We start from the raw sequence: 27144 nt of genomic DNA, 5'->3' as shown, positions 1-27144 counted from the left end.
TACGCAACCAATTCTCCTTCCCAGAACAGCTACTCTCTCTCTCTTACTCTTGACAATCGGTGATCTCCACTCAGACCACATGGCTTGTACCACAGCTTAGCTGCTGTGCTTGGACAATCCAGTGTCCATATATTAAGAAATGGATGCGCAGTGATTAACGCATCAGCACGATACGCCGGAGATCCCGGGTTCGAGTTCCGGTCCAGCCATTCACTTCTTTACTCTTTGTTTCTAATTGAATTCACATCTACAGAGGAGATAGTGTGAAAAAAAAAAGTTTCCACCTATCATTAATATATATATATATATATATATATATTCGAGCATCCATCTAGATCAGTGGTGCACTATCATATGTTACGATTTTAGGCCTTTATTTTACGTATCATGAAGTTATCTAAATAAAATAAAGCATTCAGCGTTATAAACTAAGACAGGAATATTGATGGTCATTATTTGATTTCTTTTTTTTAAGAATTAAGTAATTATTAAATTTTTCAAACATTTTATACGTAAGAATCTTTCTTGGGAATAACTTATTCAATTTGTAAAAAACAGCATCAAAACATGATAAACGGTTCTCGATAAAACCGCTAACATACGAGGGAGGATCAGAAACAGGTTACAAGGCCGATATTTCTGGAGTTTCGTCTGTTTTAGACGAATGAAGAGTGTGCAGTAATTTTAATACATGGACTTGACAACTGTGCACAGTTTCAACCACCCACCACCTATGGTACTAGTTGTAAATAACCACAAATGACGACTCGTTTAGAAAGCTGGTTTCGCGAAGAAGTCCACTCAGTTATTAGAATTCTGTGGGAGAAAGATGTAACCTCGGCTGAAATTCAACGGTTAACAATGTCACAGAATGGTGTTGAAAGTTTGCGGCTGGTAGAGAAAACGTCACCGACCACCACGCTGTTGAAGCAATTTCACTGGGATATCATAAACCATTCTCCTTACAGCCCGGACCTCGCTCCAAGCGACTTTGACCTGCTCCCGCAATTAAAGGAGCGCCTAGGACGCCGTCACTTCACTTCAGACGAGGAAGTGAAACACTTCGAACACTCATCTGACGATTCGACAAGTCCCTCAACCGATATGGAAACTGTCGAAAAGTAACCTTATATATGTACTATCTTTGGCTGTATTGGTTATATGAAATAGTATATACACGTTTCACTACTACCTTACTTTCTGATCACCCCCAGATACACACAGTCGAATAAAGACAAGAAATTCCAATGTGTGAATAAATATTACTTTTTCTGTAAGACATTGAACGTTACGTAACTTTTATATTCTTTCACCCACAAAATTTGATCTTATTTATCAAAATGGTATATATTTTCTCTAGTGGTTCGCTTCACGTAGTACTACACTCTCTTATCATAGAAATGTACAGGGTGTCTACTAAAATTCCAAAATGAAATTTCGTGACCTTTTCTTTACCAAATCATAAAATTTCCTAATATTTTCAAGAGCGAATTTGGGTGCGAATTAGACCGAATTTTCCTTCATGTGTTAGAAACATACTTTGCTTGCGATTTGGTAGCGTCTAAAGCCGACGATAGAAATTTTTGGTAGTGAAATTTGACATTTTATAGAACAAAAGTTTTCAATCTGTACTTACATTTGTACAGTTAAAAAAAAATCGTGACCCAAAAGCTAAATTTCGTGACTTTCATGACTATTTTCTGATTTCGTAACTTTTTCGTGACTTTCGTGACCGATAGACACCCTGATGTAACATAATATTGGGAACATTACAACCATGGTTAACCGAGCTGGAACACCCGTACCTTTATTTTAGAGATAAAAAGATATACACTTACTTTCATCAGTCTATCATAGACATGAAGAGCATATTCGGAGGGAACATAAAGACAATAGCCAGGTTCTCCTGTATTTGTGAATGCCATAACCATTACTTCTGAGGCATAACCAACGTTTACTTTCTGAAACATAGTGGAAAGATATTGTTAAATTAAACATTAAAAAGTTCACAAAAAATATCTGTGAAAGAATCGCATACTTACATATATGAAAGTTTCCAAGAGAATACGTAATTACATATCCCGGTACATAAAATAGTTTGATTCATCGCAGGTAGGTTAGAAAATACAATATTACAGTTTGAAGACAAAGCCTTGTAGAACTGAGAGAGAGACATGAAACGCAGTGGCAATATTCGATCCTTGGTGCAAGTACATGAAATTTTGATTTTCTGTTAAACTATAGACCTAAGTTTCATTACAGTTTCTAAGCCGAAACAGGAAGCAATAATTAAGCAACAACCGAAGTTCCTATCAGGTTTCGCACAAGAAAATGATCCCACTTCCATCGGTGTAAATATTCATAAGGAAGTTTGCTACCGAAAAATTTTCCGTAGTTCAATCCTGGAATTCATGCTATTTTCAAGATTATATTACTCCTTACTCCATCTTTATTTAATTTATTTATTTATACATATTTCTGGGAATACAAATCGCTGAGCAAAGTAACGTTTATTTTTAAAATAATAAATGTGTGTCAGTTTCGTTAACTTATAACGACCACTAAATGTGTATTACTATCAAAAACACCAGTTTGTAACTAGTTTAATGCTTGTTTTGCATATTTTATATTTCGTTATAGCCCTCAGTCCGTATATTCATATAATCTAGCTTACTGTTTTATCAAAATCCATCTAAACAATTCATTTAGGTATTACCTTTTTTATTGTAGTACGTAATAAATTGAACATTTACGCACTTTGTACATGTATATATCACAAGATGGATTCTCTCTATATATAATCTGTTTTTCGTTGCTATGACGACTTACAAAACATGTCATATCACTATCACAACAGAACATCAATCATAATAATCAGGAAAGAAATTACATCTATTTCTCTTTATATTTTCTTCTTCTTCCTTTTGAACAGCTTGTGCATATTTTAATAGCACATTTTGCCCGTAAATACAAGTTATTATATAAAAATTACACAATACCGTTACAAACTAACCGAACATGTTGGCTTCATCAGACACTGGAGAAACAAGAGAGAGTTGCATTAAATATAACAGAATCCCAGTAAATGGATCTGAATGCTGATTGGCTGATCAAAACAGATTCAGCCAATCAGCGTTCAGATTCATTTTCTGGGATTCTGTTATATTTAGATGCAACTCTCTCTTGTTTTTACAGTGTATGATGAAGCTAACATGTTCGGTTAGTTGATGAAATTGTCACACATTTATTATTTTAAAAATAAACGTTACTAGCTAGCATGAATTAGTTATATTTCTGGGCATTACCGGTACTACGGCCTAAAGTCCATTGCGTATGAGGAACGACGTCCCTTGGCGAGCACACTATCCGGGGAAGGGGGAAGGAAGGCAGTGGTCTGGGGACTGTATGTTAGATGCCATCTCGCTTTGTTAGGTACCTGGTGGGAATGAGGAAAACCCAGGAAAAGCCTCACTTAGGATGGCTGGACTGAAAAAGCTGTTACACCTTTCGATCAAATGCCCCCATCGTAAATTACTAAATAAATAAACTCATAAATCACTTTCATTTACTGACTGATGCTATAAGGTACATACTACATAAATACAAATGACCTACCATGGTTCCATTATGGCACCAAAATATAGTTTGGAAATTTTAAACCCGTACTTTTGTGGCACAGTGCTTTGGCTAAGTTTTTCTTTTTCTTTCTTCGGAATACAAAATGTGCACTTTCTAATGCCTAACATATGTCTTCTCAAAAGTATTCGTGTTGTGAATTTTATTAATTGATTAAAAACACTTGGCTGTAGTTTTTCCGTGAGAAAACTATTCCCGTTGTAACAGTGCGGAAAGGTACACTATATTGCGTCTTGACCTAGTACACAACCGTCATATAAAAACATCTTTCAGCGTTATGAATGAAGCGAAAAGGACGTGATGACCATCAATTAAAGTGCACCTTAGAAGTGTCAAGAATTATGCTCATGGACCTAGTTCTAGTGTTAACAAATACTTGTGAAAAATATAAGACAAACTTTTACGGTATTCTGTGGTTTCACCAAGCTAGTTTTGGAACATACGTGTATCTTATCATGTCCACCGTGTATCTTGTTTAAAATTATCCCAGGTGATGGCTCTAAATCCATCACGCACCTATTGAATAACAATGTAGAAAGGATAAGATAACACTTACATACAAGTGAGCTCCCAGTTGATATCCACGCTTATGTGACAGAGTTACTACCGATTCGAAAATAATAGTAATAATAAAAAAGAGTAATCGGTTTACACAATTGTCAAACCGTCAAACAGGAGCTTAGCTCTTACATGCATTTTTGTTTTTCCTTTGTCGTTCTTCAGTTGATTTTTTTTCTTTATAATATATATGGATAGTATATATCGTATATGATCGATGGATCTCTTTTGATCTTGACCAAATCTGGAATGATAGTAGACCTTACGAGCTTAGTGGCACATATGCTGTACTCCTTGTATTCGGGAAGGAGTAAAGTTTAATATGATATGATTATTGCTACCCAGTTCTAGAAAAATAGATAACGCTACGAAAGAAACCTTAAGAGAAAATGACTTCCAAGAACTGTGGATACGTACTAGAACAGTTATTTTTTGAAAGTATTAGGTATTCAGTGGCGTAACGATAACTGTGCGGGCCCGCCTGCAACAGTAAATTTCAGGTCTCCTAAAAATACAATAAAAACTCACAGGAACTAAATGTTGATTGATTAATTTGGGCTTTAGTGTCCCTTTCAGCACCAAGTCTATACGAGACATGGATTTACAGCTCAAAGTGACATCCGAACTTCTAGGACCCTTTAGGAATCGAACCCGGGTCTCCCTAGGAACTGAGTAAGTTACAATTAGTTATGGTATATTGAAACAGGTAAAAATCCAGTTTAATGAAGTCATTACAATTACTAGGTCACAATAATTGTGGGAGCTATTCGATTATTTAATATTAATATAAGGACACAAATCCAATTTTCAACTACTTCTTTTTTTAACGTTTGTTAAACATTTTTTACCTTTAATCAATGCATTAAATATATTCACTCAATAAGAAAATAAGTTCAACATAACATTCATGGATACGAAGTGCCCGCCTAAAGTGACACGGAGTAGATTATATTGTTTGTAGGCTACGATTAATGGCGCTAGGAAATATGCACGCATACCTTATATGTAAATGGCAGAAGATGCATATCAGAGTTGGACAATTCTTGCATAAGTTCTCTTGATTTCGGACCAACAATATTAATAACGGTGTACATTGAAGTTACGTCACTTAAACCAACAGAATTATCAGCTGGTAAATGACGCCTCATCCACTCAAAAATTCTCGTTTGCTGGTTCGTTGGAGATACCATGAAATAACTAGAAAACGATATCAAAAGAACAATATTGTATAAAGCAGAAAATGTGGTTAGCAGAACTGAAAAAAAAAAAAAAAAAAGAAAAGAAAAAAGTGTTAAGTATTTGACAGATTGATATATCAGGATGGTAGGAATAAAACATAGTTGCACTGCAATCATTGTGAAATTGGTTTCAGATAACATTACAACCAAGACTGTTATTAAATAATCTACAGTGATCAAATAATTTTCATGCAGTACGGTCGCTTACACACCTCTTCGATTTAAGACATTAGCGTCTTTAAAACTGTCTATTAATTTTATCTTGTTCGATTATCCCTTTTCTCTTCAATCATATTTTCTGTTACACTTCTAAGAAAAGGACTTTCCAGCAGCTGAGTGGTCTCTATGATTGTTTTATATTTGTACGGTTCCACATTCTATCGGAAAGGGAATTGAGCACGTGGTTCGAATTCTATATTAAGCTCCAACCCCCGTCCCATGATGGCATGCTGATAAAAAGGAATGTTACTTCCAAATCAGCTAACTTCCTCACAATAGAATTTCTGTTTAAATAAGACGTTTCGGGTAGGAAGAGCGAATATCGAGTTCTTATTTATTAACAAAAATAATACTAATCTAAACTTTAACAACAATAATAATAACTACTAATTGAGAGAGAAACGTTTTGTTCAGTTAGTCTTCATGAGAAAAGTTTACGATGCATTTTCCCCAACAAAAGTTCGCCCTTATTAGCCGGAATACTTAATACCTATTCATGTAGCTTACGTAAATATAATAAAACAGACAGTGACAAAAGTTTCTATTTCTGTAGAGCAAATTGTGATTTTACTAAGAATTTCAACAAAGTTAGGTAAACAACAAAGCTTTGCTGATGCAACCCACTTTTGATTAATACCGTGTTTTTTTTTCTATTTATTATTTTTTTTAAGATTATTTTTTTAATCGTTGCATCTTCATGGTTGTAGATTCTACGCCTCTCCTGAACACCCTCATTTACCCATTGTAAACTTCAGCTCTTACCCTACTTGAAAATTTCTATAGATTACCCAGAATTGATACCACTATAAACACAATCCATCAACCTGGAGAGATATTAACTTGTGCGAAACCTGTACACAGACACTTGTATATAACATTTTTAATTTCCAGTTTTTAATATACAAATGATTCATTCATTTTGAAAAGGCTATATTTTTAAAAGTGTTAAACGTACACACATGAAAAATATATAAAAAGGATCACAAACTCACCAAGTTTATACACCCTCTACAAATATTCAATATGTGTCCCTTTGGTGACACGACACACGTCCAGATGACATTTATTTTCTTGCTTTCCCTCCATTTCGACAGGTACTAACCTCGTACTGCCACACCCGATCGGAAAGCACGAAGATTCATTAATTCGAACAAGACAACAGTTGCTGCTGAAACTGTTATCAAAATTACTCAAAAGTGGGATGCATCAGATAAGCTTTATCATTCTAACTGCAATATGTATGAATTCAGAACTCTAATTTATGGCCGTGTCCAAAAGTGCATAGTGCACACTTCGAGGATGCACACTCGAAGTCTACAAATGGAGTGCACACTAAATAGTGTACACTTCGTAAAATTAGCTTTTGATCAGCACTTGCTTACAGCGCCTCGTTGTGGTGGAATATGGAACATTGATGACAAAAGAAGGGAGAATTTCGCGTACTAGAAAAAATTAGCATGCTTTTTTTTTCTTTAGATGAATGACTTTCCAGTTATATTAAAGATAAATAAACCGTACAGATTGACTATATGGGGTAACCATAAAATGATTTAAGAGTTTTTTTCATGTATGCCAACAGCTTCAGCTTTGCCGTGCCTGCAAATATTTGTCATTTTGGGTATTTCACGCGCAGATTAACAAGAGCGGAGCATAAATGCAATACATATATAATATATGTGTGCGTTGTCTTATGTGCACAATAAACTCGTAACAGCATAAAAAACACTAAACTATTGGCGATATTCTACTTTATTAGGCATGCTTGCGGAGGGAATATTTAATAATCTCCCGAAAGAAGAGTAGCACTGGTGATTAGGGCGCTGAAGACACTTTTGCGAATTAGTTTAGGAATTTTATTGCAACTGAAAGTAGGCAACGTGCAAGAGCGTTAGGACACCGAGGGGAGCGGTATTTACAATAATGTGGCACAAAACTACTTTGGGAGAGGGTTGATACTGAGTATAATTGCTTCCTGTACGGTAGATTTCACAACAATGACAGTATAATTGTTGTAGTTCTACTGTATTCTTTCAGTTCAGGCATACTGATTGAACTCTTTCTACCACATTGCGCTAATATTGAAGTTCCTTAGATGTTATTCTTTCACTGTGAATTTATTGATTTTACCTGGAAATCATCGAAATAGTGTCTCCGTATTCTTAATCTACAGCAAAAGTTAACACATAGAAGGATGACAAGGAAAGAAATGGTAAAGTTGAACAACATGAGGACCAAAATTACAGAAAAAAGCTATTATATCGCTATGAAATACCAATTTATAAGGATAATGCATACTCAAGGCGAATAACCCTAATGAAAGTAGTATGGTAAAAATTAAAAAAAAAAGTGAAATTACTATCTTATAAGCCTGCTTGAATGGAGTTCTGTATATTGTATACACTTCAACATTTACGTGCATTTTACTACGCTTTCGGCCCCCTACATCTCTCTTGAAATATACTCTCCTACATGCTTCCCACTGCGAAAATGGTTATTCAGTAACGAAACAAATCCCCTCGTCCAAATATAAACGTAAAATAAACTACTAAAAATATAATAAGAATTTTATGAAAATTAAGAGACGGTTTTATGAAAAAATACAGTATGTAATGTAATGGCTCTCATTGTTCAACTATACGGAAGAAATTATTGTTCATAATCTTTTAATACTGGGTACAGTAATGGGATTATATAAATTAAGAGGAAGGCAAGTCTTTACTTTGGACATTTCTTTCAATGAATCGTTCAATGAACCGATTCGTAACGAAGACGGAAAAGAAAGTGCTCTGCGGTGTTCCAACCAGCCTTCACTCGCTAACACTCGCTCGTCAATATTATGTGAATTAAATATTATACTTTGGTACAAAAAGGAACCAACCTACCTACTACCTTATATACAGTATATGGGTGAAGAGGCAAGTTGTTAAAACCGGAACCAAGAGATCAAATCGCTAAATCGAAGAATAAAAAAATGAAATGGCCATAGTAAAGACTTACCAGGAGTAATTTGTGAAATCTTTGATAAATGTGGAGAAAGGAACTTTTGATCTGTATTTCACTTTTCGGTACCTGTCAAAAATACACAATGTATGGTAATTGGTATATTACAGTCTCTCTCAAGTGCAAGGAAATATGGTATCGTTGAAAGGAATTCGTTTAGAATCAAAACTATAAAATTAGGCTTATGTGTCTATGAATTAACATTTGCGGCTGCGGCTGTAGCTGTAGCTATAGAGAAATGAATAATCTATGTATACTATGCTAGAACTTAATATATTCATACACCATTAAAATTTGTCATTTACGTGCAAATAGCCGCATTACCGATAGTGCAACTATTTCAATTAAGCTACATAAACCATGTAATATTTAAGCACAAATGTCTTTATAGCATTATTAAAGAAACTATTTGTTTGTTTTCCCTATACTATTTTAAATTCTATTGCATACTCAAAGAACATAACGTAAATACATTTGTTATTTGCGTAATATTTTTATATTCGACTTGTGAAATCACTAACTTGTATGTTTATCAAGTAAATTATTATAAAATCAGTCCACAAATATATTTACTTAAACAAAAATATTAAGAATATGCCTATTAAAATTTTATTAGGTCATTCTACGAGAAATCGCCATATTAAGCACACAAGTATACTAACGTAGTGTACATCCTCGCACACTACGCACTATGCACTCGCACACTTGTGAACTTGGACCTTTTGACGCACACTAGGTGACGTCACTTCCGGAAATAAGCGTACTTCAAATGTGCACTTGTATCTTTTGGACACGGCCATAGATAGCTGTAGCCGTAACATATCACCATGATGGTCTGATATATTCTTCCACAATTTCAAGCCATGCATGCGTTTACAGAGCGACTTCATAGCTAAAAACAGACGTCTGTAACACTTACCAGTTCTCTGTTTGACGAATTAACATGCAATCATTTTCATAGCCACCTCGTTCATTCTGCATTCCTGTATGTGCTATTCCTCCGACAGGAATATTTACATCGTTAGAACATAGTTGCTGTAAATAATCCACCACCTGAGTGCTTGCAGACTGCAAATAGTGAGATAAAAGCATTTATAAAAGCAATCTTAGAGATCTCATTTAATTCAAAGAACATTTTATCATAATATAAAATTGGTGCCTTTTATATAACAGTCAATATTCTGAGATACACGTATAATACTCTGAAGACTGACAGCAATTTGGCTTCCACCGGAAATCATATTTAGGGATGCCAACAGAGAGAGCTCCGAAAATTGTTTTCGAAAAATTTTGCCCAAGTAAGCTTTTAGTTTATGAGTACATATTTAAAATAAGTTGGTAATTCATTCCCGAATTGTGTAACCGAAGAATTAACACGAACTACATATTGTAGGATTATTTTTCAATTTATCAACTCTTCAAGTGGGCCCTTTTAAAGCAAATTCATGGTACTATTTGGTGTTGAATTATTATTATTATTTTTTTTTCTACGGACATGAATTATCCCGGTACTGAAAATCCACTAAACAACGTAAAAATTCCTTGCGGGGACACGTACCGATGATGACGACAAGGAGTTATAGAAACGTATGGAAAAAAAAATAATGTTTATTTTCTTGTTAGACATGCATCCGATCTATTCTTTCTTTATTTTTAAGTTTGTTATAGGCTTAAAGGGACACACTAATGTAATCATAAATAGATTTCTGCTTGTGACACATCAGCACTTGACAATGGTTCCAGCGAAACAGCAATATTGTGTGGCATGATGATTTAAACAAGAATGAAAACTAGAGGTACAAGGTAAAATTCCAGTTTTATAAATTACGTACTTAAGAACCAGTTTAGTTACCTATTAAGGATCCTCTCGTCTTAGGACTATCCCCAGTATGAAGAAGGATAATCCTATGTTGTTGTTTTCCCCCTCCTTTCTTAGGCAATGAAGTTGTTCAAAAGAGGAATTCAATACTTCAAATTAGAAAGTAGCAGAAATTTGTGAAACACTTGTGCTCAGACAGGTATGGGAATTTTTTTTTTTCCAAAGAATGAAATTTCCTCTTCTGTGATAGTCCTAAAATTAGAGGATCAACAATAATTCTAGCGAAGCAGTTCAAGAAGTTACTGAAGAAAGTAGCAGAGACTAGTAAAATAAGTTTATTTTTTATTTTATTTTATTTTTTTAATTTTAATTTTTATTTTTTTAACGAATATGAAATTAGTAGTTTTCATTTCCAAATGTGTATCCTATAGCATCCATTAGCAACTGATACAATGCTTCATATTTTTATATATTTTTTTTAAAAATTTGAAGGTGTAGTTACGAAAATGGGCGTTCTTTTATTTATTTATTTTAAAGTATGCGAATATTTGAACGTTACTGTCCATTTGCAGCTCTTGGTTCTAGCTAATTGCATTGCGATAAGCAGATAGCAAGAAAATACTGTGTAGTCGACACACTTTTTATATATTCAAAAAGACTTATTTGTTCACTGTAATATGAACTGTAATATCTTATCAAAAATTACAAAAGACTCACTTTTTGCTAACATAGTAACAACCTTTACAAAATTAGAAGAACAAAAACTTTTGTGTTTATTGGGAAGACTTAATTAATTTCGCAAAAATGCTTAAAACTTTTTTCAACCGCATATAACTTGGAATTTTCTGGTACTTGTTTGTATCTTTGAAATTCCATCAAAGTGAATTTTGATATTGCACTTTTACTAGTTTCACATCCAAGGCCATCCAGGAGTAAGAAATTGATAATAAAATCAGAGCCGTCCTTACATAAGGGTCCACACAAGGAGCGCCAAAATGACTTTTTTTTTAATGCCATGATACTTCAGTATATGAAAACAAAGTACTCAATTTATAATATGGCAGGATAACAAAAGGACTGATTACTTAGGGATAGCTTAGAAAGTTGTCCTCTGCGCTTTAAGATGCTGTTTGCGAATCCGAGCCTAAGGGTAGGATATGAAAAGAAGTAATGTAAATGTAACTCTTTCGTATCTGATGTACCTTCGCGGCTCAGTTGCTTACGCGCGTGCTTCCTAGCCGCATTGTTCCAGGTTCGATTCTTGATGTGAGTAGCTGTCTCGAGTTAAGCCCGGGTAGTATTCGAATCTCACTTTAAAGAGTAGGTCCATCTCAAATGGCCTCGGTTTCGAGAAGGGATTATAAACTCCAATCAGCCAACTTCTTGTGTCTGCACGGAACATCTTGCGACATAAATAGCATGGTACATCCTAAAACCTTCAACTGAAAATCGAATGATTTTTAAGCAGAGAAGAGCGCGTAATTTCCTTATCCTGGTCATATAAAGTACTAATCCATTAAAGTTTGCCCATGCATAGATTTGAACAAAGTATTCCTTTGACATTCTTAAAGGATATGGAACATGTCACATGGACTACTGCAGTATATATTCACCTGCACGAAATTTCTACAAAGCGCTCTGGTAAATAACTGACCCTCAGCGAAAACAAAGCTAAGAGCAACACATACAGCAGTTTAACGGAAAATTTGCTATTGTACATACACAGCTACGTTTCGTTTTTCTCGAAAATTCAACAAATATGTGAATAAACGGCGTGTTCTACCATGATTTTCAACTAGGATGCGAAATCATAACAGGTGAAGTGAGGAGGAACAGGAGTGGAGAAAAAAAAATCGCACTGGAATATTTCGACATACAGAGTTCAGATATTTGAAGCATTCTAATTAATTATTATACAATGTAGGATCAAATATACCGCTGACCACTAGTTTATCCATTACTTATGTATGAAATACATGTTAATTACATATGAATTAGTTTAACTAATTTTCGAACTACCGATAATAGTGTCATTTTAGTCACTCTCAGCATGTTATTGGTGGGGAAATCGTCTTCTTCCCAGAAAATTAAGTGGAGAGGAATTCCCTCAAATACTCTAGGATTTAGAACCTGTTTCCCATTGTTATCCTTAGCTTTTTATTTTACTTATCACAATCACGTTTGTGAATACTGTTGTCCAAATATTTACAAGACTAATCAATAATTACAATTCGAAATATAAAACTGTAGTTCAACGCATATTTAAACAGTAATTACTTCTGAAAAAGATATATCAGAAGAAAGTCTCAAGTTTAATTTGCAGAAACAAAACAGGAAAGATATCAATGAACTGAACAATAAGCGAAAAAATAGTATTGAAGTATGATTTCTTCATACCACGCAGTGAATTATATACTTACCATAGCTAACTTCAAATTCTAGCATGCGTTTCAACACATTCTTTTTTTCTTTTTAGCAATAGAAGTATCACACATACACACGTGTCCACGCACATATACATCCGTGCAAAATATCTTCATATTCCGACATTTTGAAGCTTATACGCCATGCAGCTAATTACAATCCTAATGCTTATGTATAAAGAAAGCAAGCAAGTTTAAAAAGCTACTTCCAATGCAATTAGAAGGAAGATACAGGAACCTATGTTTATGAAAGGTCTAGTATTATGGATTTCTTTCCTGGAGTACAACAATTCGCTTCATCAAGGTAAAATTATGCTACTTGTTGTTTAACTTACAGAATAGTAAAATACCTACGTAAAAGACAGTTTCTGATGAATAAGGATCCCGTTAAACGCATGTTAACTGCAATGTATGCATGCAATTTCTTTCTTTGCCTCCTTTTCTTTCTTTAACTATTTTTTTTAATTTACCACAAAAATAAATGAATGTTTTAAGTTTTCTCTTTTAGTCGAAAAATCTTCTATTTTTGTTATAGAATATATATATATAGGATGGACAAAAATATGGAAACACTTGAAAAGTTGCACATTATCTTTACTAATAGTGAGTACCTTTGGTATGCAGAACGGCCTGCAGTCGGCGGGGAATGGAGAAATACAGGTCACGTATGGTTGTCAAAGAGATACTGTACCACTCTTTCACCAAAGCAGCTGCAAATTCTTGTAGAGACGACGGTGATGTGTAGATGTGATTGGAGCGGGCTCACATCTTGGTCTCCAAAACGGACCACAAGGGCTCACTGACATTGAGATCGGGTGATTTTGGAAGCCATGGCGAATGTGATATTTCATCCTCGTGCTCATCAAGCCAGTTCTGGACGATGTGAGCTGTATGAACAGGGGCTCTGTCAATAGCGATGTGAGCTGCTTGAAACACGGCATTACTATCTGAGAACAAAGTTTGCACCATAGGATGCAGCTGGTCATTTAAAATGGTTACGCAGTCCTTGGCAGTGACATGTCCATGTAGGGTGATGATGGGTCCAGCAGAATACCAGAATATGGCTGCCCAAATCACTACTGAACCATCATGATGCTTCACTCTTGGTAACAGACCATCTGTATCGTATACTTATGCTGGCGTTCTGTACACGTAAACTCTACCAGCAGTTGGAAACAATGTAAAGGAAGACTCATTCAAAGACCGATAGTCTTCCACTGTTCCATTGTCCAGTTTCTATCGACGCTGCACCTTTGTCTCCGTATAGCAGCACGGTCAACAGTCACGAGTGGTTTGGGAATTGCAGATCTGTCATAAATACCCTGCTTGTGGAGTTCTCTTCTGACTATTGCTGTCGCTAACATGATTTGTAAGCACTGTATTCAGCTCAGCTGTGACTTTTGCAACACGGTGATCTGATTAGTCACAATCCTACCCAATAAGCGTCTGTCCCTGTCACGCAACATACACTTGTGTCCATGCTGGTGCTTCGCTGATGTGTTTTTTTCGGAACTCGTAGGCAATTATGATCTTCGAGACTGTGCCTCTTGATACATCGAACATTTCCGCTACTTTCGTTACGGAAGCTCCTACCATACCCGCACCCACAATCTGTCATCTTTCCAACTCTGTCAGCATAGACATGACTCACGACAACTTGCACGGACTGGCCGCTGAACTGTAACTGGCCCATCTGTTCGACTGATTAGGTTGTATACCTCACAGGATGTGCCGGTGACCATAGCGACACCTACCATTCAGACGGAAATCGTGTTTGAAATGGCTACCTCTTTTATACCAGGTATTTCCATATTTTTGTCCATCCCCTGTATATACTTACCTAATTCCACACTTCAACAATATTAAAATCTGTTTTATTTTGTGATATAACCAGGGTAGATGGAGTATTTTAAAAATGATCGTTGATTTCTCTTTCACACAGTGTTATTTAACTAAACACTTATCAAAGAACTACACTACTCAATGGAGTGAAGAATATGTAGAACACACATTTTTTATGTGACATATGTAGATGATGATAACGAAATTTGAAATTGACAATCTGAATACGCTGCTTTGACAACACTGTGAGTATAGCTACGAGCTCGAATGACTGCAGAAGAAAAAGGCGACTGATGCATAAACTAGAGAAAATCTAACGAGAACGAGCCCACCTCCCTCTCCTCCTCCTCCTCCTCCTCCACACACAATTTCCAAGACACAAAAAATTACACGGAATTCAGTATAGTTAAGGAACAAGAATTCATCAATGCACTAGCACCAATTTAAAACTAGAAAATTACCTATCAGTAACCAAAGAAAATTTTTAACAACGTACTGGATTTAAACTCGAATAAATATATATATTTTAAAATAAATAAAGGCAGAAGTTTGAAACGTTTTTATTTGTATATTTTATGTCTGGAGTTTACCGCCCCTATATTGACTATAGAAGACGCGGAACTACATTCAAATGTATATCTGAATTATATAAGAGATCAAGTTTTATGAACAAGAACACTAACCATACGTCCATGAAGGAGCTCTGAAATGGCCTTTCCTAGTAAAACGAGGACTATGCTTTGACGGCTTTCGGTGTATTTTATATATAGAGAGAGAAGTCATTTCAGTTTACATTTTCAGACTCTTCTTTGGTGTCGCAACTGACTGCTATTTTGTACTCATGTCTAGTGATCAATATACTCTGTAAAGACGTATTAATATTTGATTTAAGTTAATTAATCCTCACTATGAATGTATATATATATATATATATATATATATATATATATATATATATATTGAACCAGGGTTCCGCACACTGGATTGGTTGATTGATTGATTTTGAATTAAGCATTCCGTTCACCATCAAGGCTATATGAGACGTGCACCTACAGCTTAACACAGGTCGGAATCACTTGAGTTCCCTTCAGAAGTTTAACTCGAGTCTCCCGCGTCAAAGGCGCGTACAATAATCATATAGTTACAAGGGAGTTCGCGCGCATTGGAAGTAAGTCTCCTAGTCGCTTGATCAGAGAGGAATACGAATATTATGCATATTTGTGTAACTTACTTGTATCTTTGTCAAAACATCTACAATCATGTCCACTTTGTAGCACAAATTAAGCACATTCACACATTTACATGGTACGTGGACTTATTTCTATCTTCACACTATTCCCACTTTGTTTCATTGTTTCCAGTCACAATTAGATTGTAATAATGTTTTACATCGTAAAAAACAAAAGCGGAACTTGCGATGGTATTTGAACACTGATTGCCTGGTTGCCAGTTACACATGTTACCCCTAAATCATGCCAAACAGTGCTAACTTTTCTCTGTTCAACACTTATGTTAATGTGACACGCAGTGTTGCCAAGCCCACCGCCGAAAGAAGATCCCAGAGATTAAATGTCATATTATGTTTTTTATCTTCTTTTTACATCTAGCATCACCCCCTCTTCCTCCGCTGAGCACAGGCATGAGTTTTAGACTAGCTTTTATATACATATATACCAAAAGGTTTGCAATTTGTTGGAATAAATACACGTATACATAATACTTGTTGGTTTTCTTTTGTGGTGAAATGAATTGAAATCTTTCAGGTTAACGTCCCACGATTAGGCCTTTTCGCTAAGGAAGACGGATAATTACGGCAAATGAATGATGATGGAAGAATTGGTGGAATGGGAATGTGGGAGGAAACGGGAGTATTCCGAGAAAACCCATGGACACGATATTGTCCATCACAAACTTACTTGGACAAGGTTCGAACCAGGGACCCTTAACACAGAGGTAAGCGCTCTACTACTGAACCACTGTAAACCCCCACCGCCCACCCTCGTTCGTGGTGTAGTGGCTAAGACGTGTAGTTCCAGTGGTTCCAGTGGCCTCAGATACAAAACCAACTAGTGATTAGAATCGTACTTTAGGCAGGATGTTCTATATAGTACCAGTAAAAGAAACGCTGAACTCCAATCAATGTACACTCATGTCCAAAATTATTGTCGCATGTCTATAAATATGTTGTAGAAATATAATTTGATAACGAATTCGCCCGGTATTTCTTATAATGTTAGCATGTGTATAATCAGCAAAGAGATGTATATGGAAAATTTCATGTCAAAAGAGCAGTAAATAAGAACAATAAAAGGAAAATAAAACTTTCTTATTCATTTAGCAACATTTTGTTTTGCTTATTCTAATTTTCGTATTTATAATTCTTTTCCTATGAAATTTACCACAAATATACATTTCTTGATTATATACATAGTAACAGTATTAAAAGTAGCCTGCAAAATCATTATCAAATTATATTCTTACAAGAAGACAGTTATAGATATGCGACAATCATTTTGGACATGAGTGTACCAATCATTTAAATTATTAAAAGTTTTCTGATTACTTCAGATCGAAGCAATAGTAAATAAGTGCACGAAGTTAACGTGGCACTAGAAGCTCAGTCGTAAAATAGCCACACCAAATCAGACAGAAAGATTATTTTCTTTATCACGCAAACAGTTAGTTTTCCTTTTTTCCTTCCTAAGGCTGTTTTACTATTATAACTTAGAACCAAAGAAAAACTAAATTCTTTGAAACAATTAATTTCAGAAAGCAATATCTACAGCGCTTTATTCAAATGGTGGAACAGCATAGTTCTTGTTACTTATAGCATAATTGTAAATGTTCGATTTGCATAGAAATAAAATAAAATTTTGAACATCTCCGACTTCTGCCTTATGTTTCTCAAATTTGAACAACACCCATACAAGAACAAGCAAGCACACCAACAACATGTGAGCCATGGTCTTCTTCAAAATCAACTCGCTATAATAAGATGAAAAAGAAATAAGCGTCAACACATTCATTTTAAAAATAAAAACATTTTTCTTAGGTTTCTTATAGACTGTAGCCAAACAGCACGCTGTGTTTATCATGCGAATATGTTTCGTTCGCAAGCCCGGAAGAAATTGAAAAACGCAAATGGCGAGGCACTGAAAAGATCTGACAGAAAAATAGTAGGAAAGAGATAAAAGTTAAAGAAATGCATGCACGAGGGGGATGAAACACTACCTCATCATCCAAACCATGTGTTCGGCCAGACTGAAAACATTAGAGGTATAGTTAGTTCTTTACGTTAAGTGACACATACATACCACCACGCACACATATCACCACCATCACACACGCGCATTCCAATACACTGAAATTCTTTTATACAGTCTACAGCCCAAAGGTTATCACAATATGTTAACGAGACGATTTTTTTTTAGAAAATACACATGCACAGATAGGATTATTTTAAAATTGTTCATCATAGTCAACAAATGTAAGAAATAGAAAAACAACGAACACATAGTTGAAAACATACACTATTTGTCTATGGTATAATTCTGTAAACTGTACTTGTTTCTTGGTTCGGTATTCCAATCTGTAAATGCGATAAGCGATAAAATTAACGTATTTACCTCATTTATAACATACATCCTCAGAAGCTATAACCTATTTTTTCCCCTTTTTTAAAAAATGAATAAGAGATCGCAACATTCAGAGGAGATTAAACTAAAAATTTTGATTTCCACCTTTCTTGCCAAAATAATTTTAGTATACAGAAAGTAATTTACTTATTTTCAACTGAAAGCATGAAAAAGAATCAATATAAATAGTTTATTACCTATTATTTATAACTAGATCTCTTTCTGTCTAGTCCAAGTGGTTTTAAACTCGATTTCGGTAAATTTGATGCTGATATAAGACTGCAAAGTAATTACGAGCGAATTCTGATACAGAAAGATACGAAATAGCGGCGACGCGAGCCAATATACTGGTTACAAACAAGGAATTCAACTGGATACGCTCTTTTTTAAGCAGAATTTACATGACATTTTTTAAAAATTTAAGTTTAATTTGTATATAATTACACAATTATTACGTAAAATTTTCACCTACTCGATCCTTTCTGTAGACGACTTCTTTGGGATATTTTGCTTAATACCGTATTACGAGCTTCTGAATCTTTAGAACTTCCTCTTGCTGAAGTTGTACTGGTCAAGGTAATTTTTAAATGTCTCCTTACGGAAACTACTATGTTAACAATGTTACCAATTAACACGCTGCTCAGCAAAATTGGCCGTTACTCACAAATGGGTTAGGAATAAGATTTTTAAAAAACAGTTTTGTGCTGCCAATGGATATGACAAATACGATAATAGTATATGAAAGAATTTTAGAAATTAAAAATGGTCAAGCAACCCCCATTGCATCATTTCATATGGACTAACCTTATAATTTACATAGCAACTAAACAAACAGATGGCATTTATCATTTAGGGTTATTACTGATTTATTTATTAAACCAAAAATGATCTTGGAAAAATTCTGGAATGTCGAATTTCGTTTGAATTCGAACTTGAAACAGTATGCTGCTCTTCTGCCAGAAAATGTATTGACATTTCTATTCCAAATGTTTTAAAAATTACAAATTTTTTACACACATTTTTATTCGGTGAATATTAATTAATGTATTGAATTACACAGACTCCGAGAAAACACAATACATAACACGGAATTTAAATAAGCAAATATACAGTATATGCAAATTATTACATTCCAACATATACTAAACTCAAATGCACAACTTTATTCATACATAGATACAGTTAGTCAAGAGATTAATGATGTTATTACCTTTATTTCGAACTTTGTAAATGAAGACATATCAATGATTCCAACTCCTTCCCGGCATGCAAGATACTCTTCCCGCATGAAATCAAAAAATCTGGGCTTGCCAAATGTACCTGGAGCTAACTGTGGTAACGGATCACCACCTTGAAACAAAAGAAATACGTTTATCTATGCACAATCACCTCAGCACAAATGTATCAAAATCAGCCATGCACTTTCCCTAATATAGAGTTCCAGATAGGTATGCCCTTACAATGATCAGGTAAAATAACAAACTGCCGTAAAACGGAATGAAAAGGAAGGAACAAATTTGAAGGAAATGTCTAAAAACGAATTAAGAACCTAATTAATAGAAATATATATATATAAAAAAGATTGTTCAGATGTATCCCTGTTGAATATATAAAGGGATACTTCGACTTCAAAATTTGGAGAAAATCTTTTGCAGTGGTTATCCAAACAAGTGATTGAATTATCAATTTACAATGAAAACCTGGCTAGCACTTGCGCCTTTGACATGAAAGACCTGAGTTTGATCCTCGATGATAACTAATGTGAGCCAGATCCCAGATTAAACTGTAGGTACCTGTCTCATATAGCCTCTGTACTGGATAGGGACGTTAAACCAAAAGCTTATCACAAAGTCTTTAAAAAATTTTGTAAATCACAGTTCTTGGTACAGTCTGCAGCAAAAAACCTGCAACATGAGCATGTAAGTTTATTGTGAAACGACGAGGTCTTTTGCTCCAAAATAAGTGTGCGTGGGAGGACACCGAGGTTTTTCTTGCGTGATTTGTGCCATTTAGACGTTATGTTGATTCCCTGCGCTGTTAGGTGTAGTTTCACAATAAACTTACATGCTCAGTTGCAGGTTTTTTGCTGCGGAGTGTACAACATCGAAACATGTCCGTTGTTTTCCCCTTCATAATTTGTAGAGGCCTGTTCGTATAACCTTTGAAACCCTTTGTTCCCAACAACATAATACTACAACAGTATAAATCGGAACCGCGCAATCAAGCTATTTCAAAATGTAACAGAGTACTTTTAAAGTGGCCATAAAGATAATACGCCAGAAAGAATATTAAGCTGCACAGTATGTCCGGATTTCGTATGAATCATTCCGAGTAGTAAGAAGGAACTTAATAACATTTAAGTGCAATCTGAGCGTTCAGAAATTACATTTGAGGTGATTAAGATACCAAACTGGTCTGTGGCACTCAGTTCTCGTGCTTATATATATATAAGTAAGAAGTCGTTTCTATTTCCCTGATAAAATACAATTTTAAAATGGATAAACGATTATTTTGACCGCTCAGAATGCATTTTCAGGAAACAAGCATTTGTTGATTTCGGTCTCATTACCCGTAACGCCTTAGCTCATCCGTGGGTAAGCGGTTAGCGTACGCGCCTTTAGCGTGGGAGACCCGGGTTCGATTCCCGGCGGTAGCTCATGGGTTCGGATTCCACGTTAATCAGTAGGTCCACGTCTCATATAACCTCGCTGCTGAAAGGGACGCTAAACTAAAATCAACTCAACTCAACTCGTAACGCCTTATATAAGACATATATTGGAATTACAATTACAATATTCAACATTTACGACTGCAAGATAGATGGATTGGACAGAACTGCAAGACAGAGAAATGTCTTCCAATTCCCTATGTTAAAGACATTGTAACCTTGAAAATGAATAGTCAGGACGAAACATTACTCCAATACAGATCGAGACTGACAGTTTCCCATTTTCTTACTATCGTCCTCATGTTATTGTTATTATTATTATTATTATTATTATTATTATTATTATTATTATTAAGGTAACCAAGAAAATTATATATCCCTTTTCGTGGAGGTGTGCGTTCAACTGGCTCTCACACCGTGAGTTAAATGCGAATGGTGATAAGGCAAAGGTCAGTTGTTGTGGTTATAGCCAACACACTACTTGGTTGTGGCAGTTCAGTTACACCGTGAACTTGCGTAAGGACAAAGTGAACATGGGACCTCCACAGAGTGTCACAAGGACGTGTATGCTGTACGAGTTCAAACTGAGGTCAAACTCCGCTGCACCGAGGCGGAAGATATGAGAGGCCTTTGGTGAGGGTGTCGTGACTACGCGGATAGTGCAGTGGTGGTTTAACAAGTTTAAGGACTGTGACGAAACAGTCGAAGACGCACCAGTGACGGAAGACCAACACATGTACAAAATGAAGATCTTCAGGCAGCAATTAAGGCGAACAGTGGTCAGAGATGTGAAGAACTGGACTACAATTCAGTGTGAATGGAGAAACCATTCGGCAGCACCTCCATCAACTTGGGAAGCACTAGAAGTTGGGTCGATGGGTTCCACATGATTTGATTTAGGATTTAGATTTCTGGGCGTTCAGCACCTAAGGCCATTTAGCCCGTCACGTTTGAGGGATAGCGTCCCTCAGTGAGAAGGAAGAAAGGATTGGGGAAGGAAGGAAGGAAGCGGTCTGGGACCTATAAGTTAGGTACTACTCAACATTTGCAACATTTGCCCAACACCTGAAAAACTGGGCTTACACTTTTTTGACGACCGAGTGCCCCCACTGGGAATCGAACCCGGGACCGCTCGCACCGAAGGCGAGAGCGTTAGCGACTACGCTACGCCGGGCCACTGGGCAACGCGAGCAGACACCTGTGTTTCTGTGCTGTAGTCGTACTGCTAGGGTTCCCGGTCGGATAATATTACTAATTATTTCAATACATACTATGAAGGGGAAGGAAACATTTCTGGACAGGATGTTGACATGTGATAAGAAATGGATCCTATACAAAGCTCCACGTCGCCGCCATCATTGGTTAGCATCCCATAAAACGGTTCCAAAACAGCCGAAACCAGCACTACATCAGAAGAAGGTCCTCCTATGTGTTGGTGGACTGCTCGCGGCATCGTGCATCAGGAATTGCTGCCAGCTGGTCAAAGCATCAATGCAACTGTGTACTGTCAGCCGTTGAGCCGTGTTTAAGAAAAACTCAAAATTCTGGAGCCAGCACTTCTCAATCGCAAAGGGATCCTCCTGTTACAGGACAACGATAAGCCCTGGCTAGGATGACCCGGGACACCATTCTACGCCTTGGACAATCACCTTAGAGGACGCCAGTTCAAATCCCTAGTACAGTGTAAAATGCACTTGATTTTTTCTTCGCTTCACGGCCGGCGATGGAATCCATGACTTTCCAGAACATTGGCAGAAGGTCGTCGATGCTGATGGGGACTATTTTTGATCTTCCAGATATGTCTTACTGTTAGGTAACATATTGATGTTCGAAGGTGGTGGGTGAAAAAGCGACAGAACTTTCTTGGTTATCCTTACATTATTATTATTATTATTATTATTATTATTATTATTATTATTATTATTATTATTATTATTATTACGAATATTTTATTTTTAAAAATTGTGCTCCTACAGTCCCATGACGAATTTTCAGGAATGGTTTTGTGGATTTCTCGTGTGTGGTACATTTTCACCTCGACTGTTGAAGGAATAAAGTCAGAAGTGGATAAGTATCTATTTAACAAAAAAGGTAATTTATCACACTTCTTGTAGTTTTGATAATACCATTTTACTCCTATCTTAAGACAAGTAACCATTATTTTATTTTACAAAACTGAACGAAAGTACCGCTTACTCCACAAAGTTATTGTGAAAAGAAATTTATTGTGACCACTGATCCTGAAAGAATTAAAAAAAAAAAAGGTTTCCTAGTAGTAAACAGATTTGCCTAATGCAAAATTACTATACTATTTCATTAATAGAAATAAACAATACTTAATACTTACGTTTGTAATTAGAATCGAAGTACAATGGTCTTTCATATCCCATTCTTGTACCAAATACTGCTCCTTGTCTCTCTAAGACACTATACAAAGGAGAACACCGAAGCTTGCGAGCGTATTTATATTCACACTGTAGAGGATATAGGATTGCGTAATGTCTGAAAAAAAGATTATCTACATATAGTCACCATTGAATTTAAGTATTACTCTATCTTCGAGAATATCGTAAATTATTAAGTTTATATGTACCATGGCCATGAACTAATATCTTCATCGCGAACTAATATTGGTTTTTAATACGGGGCCACGGTAGATAAGTGGCACAGCGTTTACCTCTGGCGCATAGGGTCCTTGGTTCGATCGCCGGTCGCGCCAAGTAAGCTTTATGGTCGACAAACACCGTGTGTGTTGATGTTCTCGGTGTTCTCCCGTTTCCTTCCATTTTCTTCATTCCACCATTTCATTCATTTCTCAACATCATCGTCTCCTTTTGCCTAGCTGACATAACCGTGGGACGTAAAATTTCATTTTTACTCTTTAATACTTTCCATTAATTATTATCCTTTTTTCTAGGAAGTACGATGGCTCCATAATAGATTGCTCACCTATCCTGCGAGGGATTCTTGGTTCAATCTAGGCCATATGAGTTTGTGGTGTGCTCCGTAGTTTCCTCGGGATTTGTGGCGCACTTTACCCCTATCTGAACAACTACTACTCAAAAACTTAAGAGACTACAGTTAATAATAAAATCTAAGTTTTATTGCAAACAACGAATCCACGATTCCCGCAATAACAGTTCGGGAGGAAAAGTAAACACTTTGTATTACCAATAGACACATCTATAATCTGGAAATAATGATACTGAAAAATAGTATTATATTTACGTTCACAGTTTATATGAGGTATTGCTGTAACGGAGAACCCATTAATTAAAATGTGAAATAATAATTTTGTTACAATAAAAGCATAATAATATACAAAAATAATAATAGTGCAAAAACAAAGAAAAAATAGACTAACACTCAACCATCAACTTCCCTGGTATACTAGATTAATACATGACCTAATACTTCAAGCGTATTTAACGAATTTTCATTCAACATGTCTGAGCATGAATACCCCACATAATACGTTCTAGTTCTAATTCTTTTTCAAAGAAAAATATCTTAAGCAAAGACATTTAAAACTTCTTTTAAGAGAATACTATATTCTTTATCTGAAGAATAATTATATTCTTTCTGTAAACAACTATAGTTACATACTCGCTGTCAATGGAAAACACTTATGTTATGATACCAAATATTTATATACAAAATAATTATATACTAACACAAAATTTAAAAATGTCTACTCATACCGTTGTTTTAGCCAAGTGACGGGTCAGGTCCCTTCTCATTCGATTTGATCATGATTTCGATTCCATCATGAGTTCTATATTGTTACGATTAGTCTGCGAGTGATGTTTTTTTTTCGTAATTTTGAATTATGGAGAAGTGCAACTTGTAACCACATGATCCAACTAATCAAATATTAATAAAAAAAAAATAAATAATTTTTAAGTAAACCTTGTATAAAAGCACTCTTAAAAATTTTTCTCTCAGCAAACAAACAAATATGCATATATATGTGTGTGTGCATCGCGTCTGCGACAAAAATCTTGATAATCCTCTCGTCTCTCCAAATAAGGTGCTAAAATTCAGCACAGGGAGCAAACTTTGTCTCCAAGAATTCCTGCATATGGCTTATCATAGTTATTTTTAACTTTAACATCATCAGGCTGCATTGTGAGCCTGTCCGCTGCGTAAAAACGCGGGGAAAAGTAAAAAAAAAAAAAAAAAAAAGAAAAAAACGAAATCAGTCTAATTGGTGCATAAGCTTTTTTTTTTTTTTTTTAAACGAAAGAGACACTGACCAAAGCTTAAAACCCACTTTATTTTAAATTATAATTTGTAACTGTTTCGGATATCTAGCATATCCTTCTTCAGACACTATCGAAATTAATTTTATTAATCATAAGATAATACATAATAGTGCTACTGTGTATGGTTTTTAGTGTTGTTCTTTTAGTATGTAAAAGAAAAGTATCATACCGTACTATGTGCATAATTTAATATTTTATCAGATTACAGATAATATACATCAAAAGTAGCGCAGTGCAAAAGTATATTTTTTGCTTCTCTGCAACCATCCAGTGTTACCTATGCTAGTTGTTCCCTCAAGTATTCTTTTAAAGTTATCAATGCAACCGTACTATGCGAAACTCGCCAGTAATGGTGGGCACACAACTCAGCCTTTTGCAATTATTAAATGCACCCAAATCTAACAACCGTGAGTGTAAATCTTTCTCTGTATTAACAGGTGTTCTATTTCACTATATTACTTAACCGTTCGTTACTAAAAGTTAAAAACAAACCCAAAATAACAATATATAGTTACTCCCATCTGGGAACCAATCAAAATCCAACCACGCTACTGTTATAAACTCCTGTTGTATTTTCTTGAAGAGTGTTTCAGACTCGATTAATTAAAAGGTAAATTTGTATGCAAATAATTCACTGCAATGTTGCATATCACTAACGATACATAGTGGTTGAGGAACTATCCTTTAGATATTTCGCAGTTTTATCAAGTGTGTGGCCTCCTGTTGCTTTTGTTCTAGTGATTTTATGAAGCTCTGTGTGATATTTCCTTCTGCTGTCTCACTTTTGACTAATGACAAATTTTGTCCGAGTCCAATTCCCTGTGATCCAGTTAATTTTTCTGTGTATTTTGAAACCTACTGTTTGTCTTCATATATAGACAAACGCAGCAAATGTTTATTAATTTTTTTATTCTAAATTATGAAACAGAAAATTAAGACATTACCTTTCCGGACAAAATTTTAACGAATCAACAGCAAAAAACGTGGGAATTACACTTACCTCCCTACAACTTCTCTCGTGCGTTCCTTGAGATATTGTCGATTGTTATGCAAATCAAGGAACCTTCGAACATCGAAAGGTAATAACTCAGTAGTAGGTTCCCCTTCGATAATCCACTCAGCTACAGCTTTTCCAATGCCTCCGGCTCCTTGCAAAGAATTACCATTCATTCCTACTGCCACGAAGTAATTATCAACCTACAAGAGGATCATATTTTTATTCAATTAGTACGAATAATTAGACGGAAAAACTCACATTGTATAAACTAACTGATAATATGAGAGGAAACAGGCTATGTTACTAGTTAAATATGGAAAAATTAAAAAAAAAAAAAAGTTAGTAAATGAATACTTTCAAAGGAAAGAAAACTTCCTTACAAGTTTTTATTGTCACAAGATGAATTGATGTTATTAATATTGTAGAGGATATCAGGCTTAGCACCTATTTTGAATTCTCCCTGTATGTTGTTATTATTCTTCAAACAAGAAATTGTAATTATTAAATAATAAAGAAGAGACTTCCCTATGTTGTCACCTTATCCGAATACAAATTCATGCTTACCATTCTCTTCCTAGTTTCCGTAACTTCATCAAAACGATCTCAGCCACGCAGTTTCAGCAATTAACAAACTTCCCTATTGACCAAGATAATTTTGATGAGCTAGTCACCCACGTGCGGAACACCAGGAAGAAGCGAAAACAGGGAAGTAGAACAAAACCAGGGGACACGGGACCCTCGAGGTGAGAAGTGTGTCAGAAGCCACCAGAAACACACTTTGGACCGCTATTCAGAAGAGTCGTCCTAACAGCAATTGAGAGACAGTCGGCACGTCTGGGCCCTC

At 35.5% G+C, this 27144-nt stretch overlaps 1 protein-coding gene across 1 annotated transcript in view; it reads right to left on the bottom strand.

Annotated features, from left to right (window-relative positions):
- LOC145684417 (pyruvate dehydrogenase phosphatase regulatory subunit, mitochondrial-like) overlaps positions 1–27144 on the bottom strand; it is a 79575-nt gene that overhangs the window by 15692 nt on the left and 36739 nt on the right. The window contains exons 9-14 of the mRNA XM_081756759.1: positions 26304–26500; positions 23386–23540; positions 19581–19720; positions 9571–9719; positions 5193–5391; positions 1839–1961 (exon numbers count right to left, since the gene is read on the bottom strand). Coding sequence (XP_081612885.1) covers positions 1839–1961; positions 5193–5391; positions 9571–9719; positions 19581–19720; positions 23386–23540; positions 26304–26500 — 963 coding nt within the window. The remainder of the gene's footprint in view (positions 1–1838; positions 1962–5192; positions 5392–9570; positions 9720–19580; positions 19721–23385; positions 23541–26303; positions 26501–27144) is intronic.

Source organism: Thermobia domestica, chromosome 1, assembly GCF_964235325.1.
Source record: "Thermobia domestica chromosome 1, izTheDome1.hap1.1, whole genome shotgun sequence".
Classification (NCBI taxonomy): Eukaryota; Metazoa; Arthropoda; class Insecta; order Zygentoma; family Lepismatidae; genus Thermobia; species Thermobia domestica.
The sequence above is the reverse complement of the archived record's forward strand: the minus strand, read 5'-3'. Positions and strand labels throughout refer to the sequence as shown.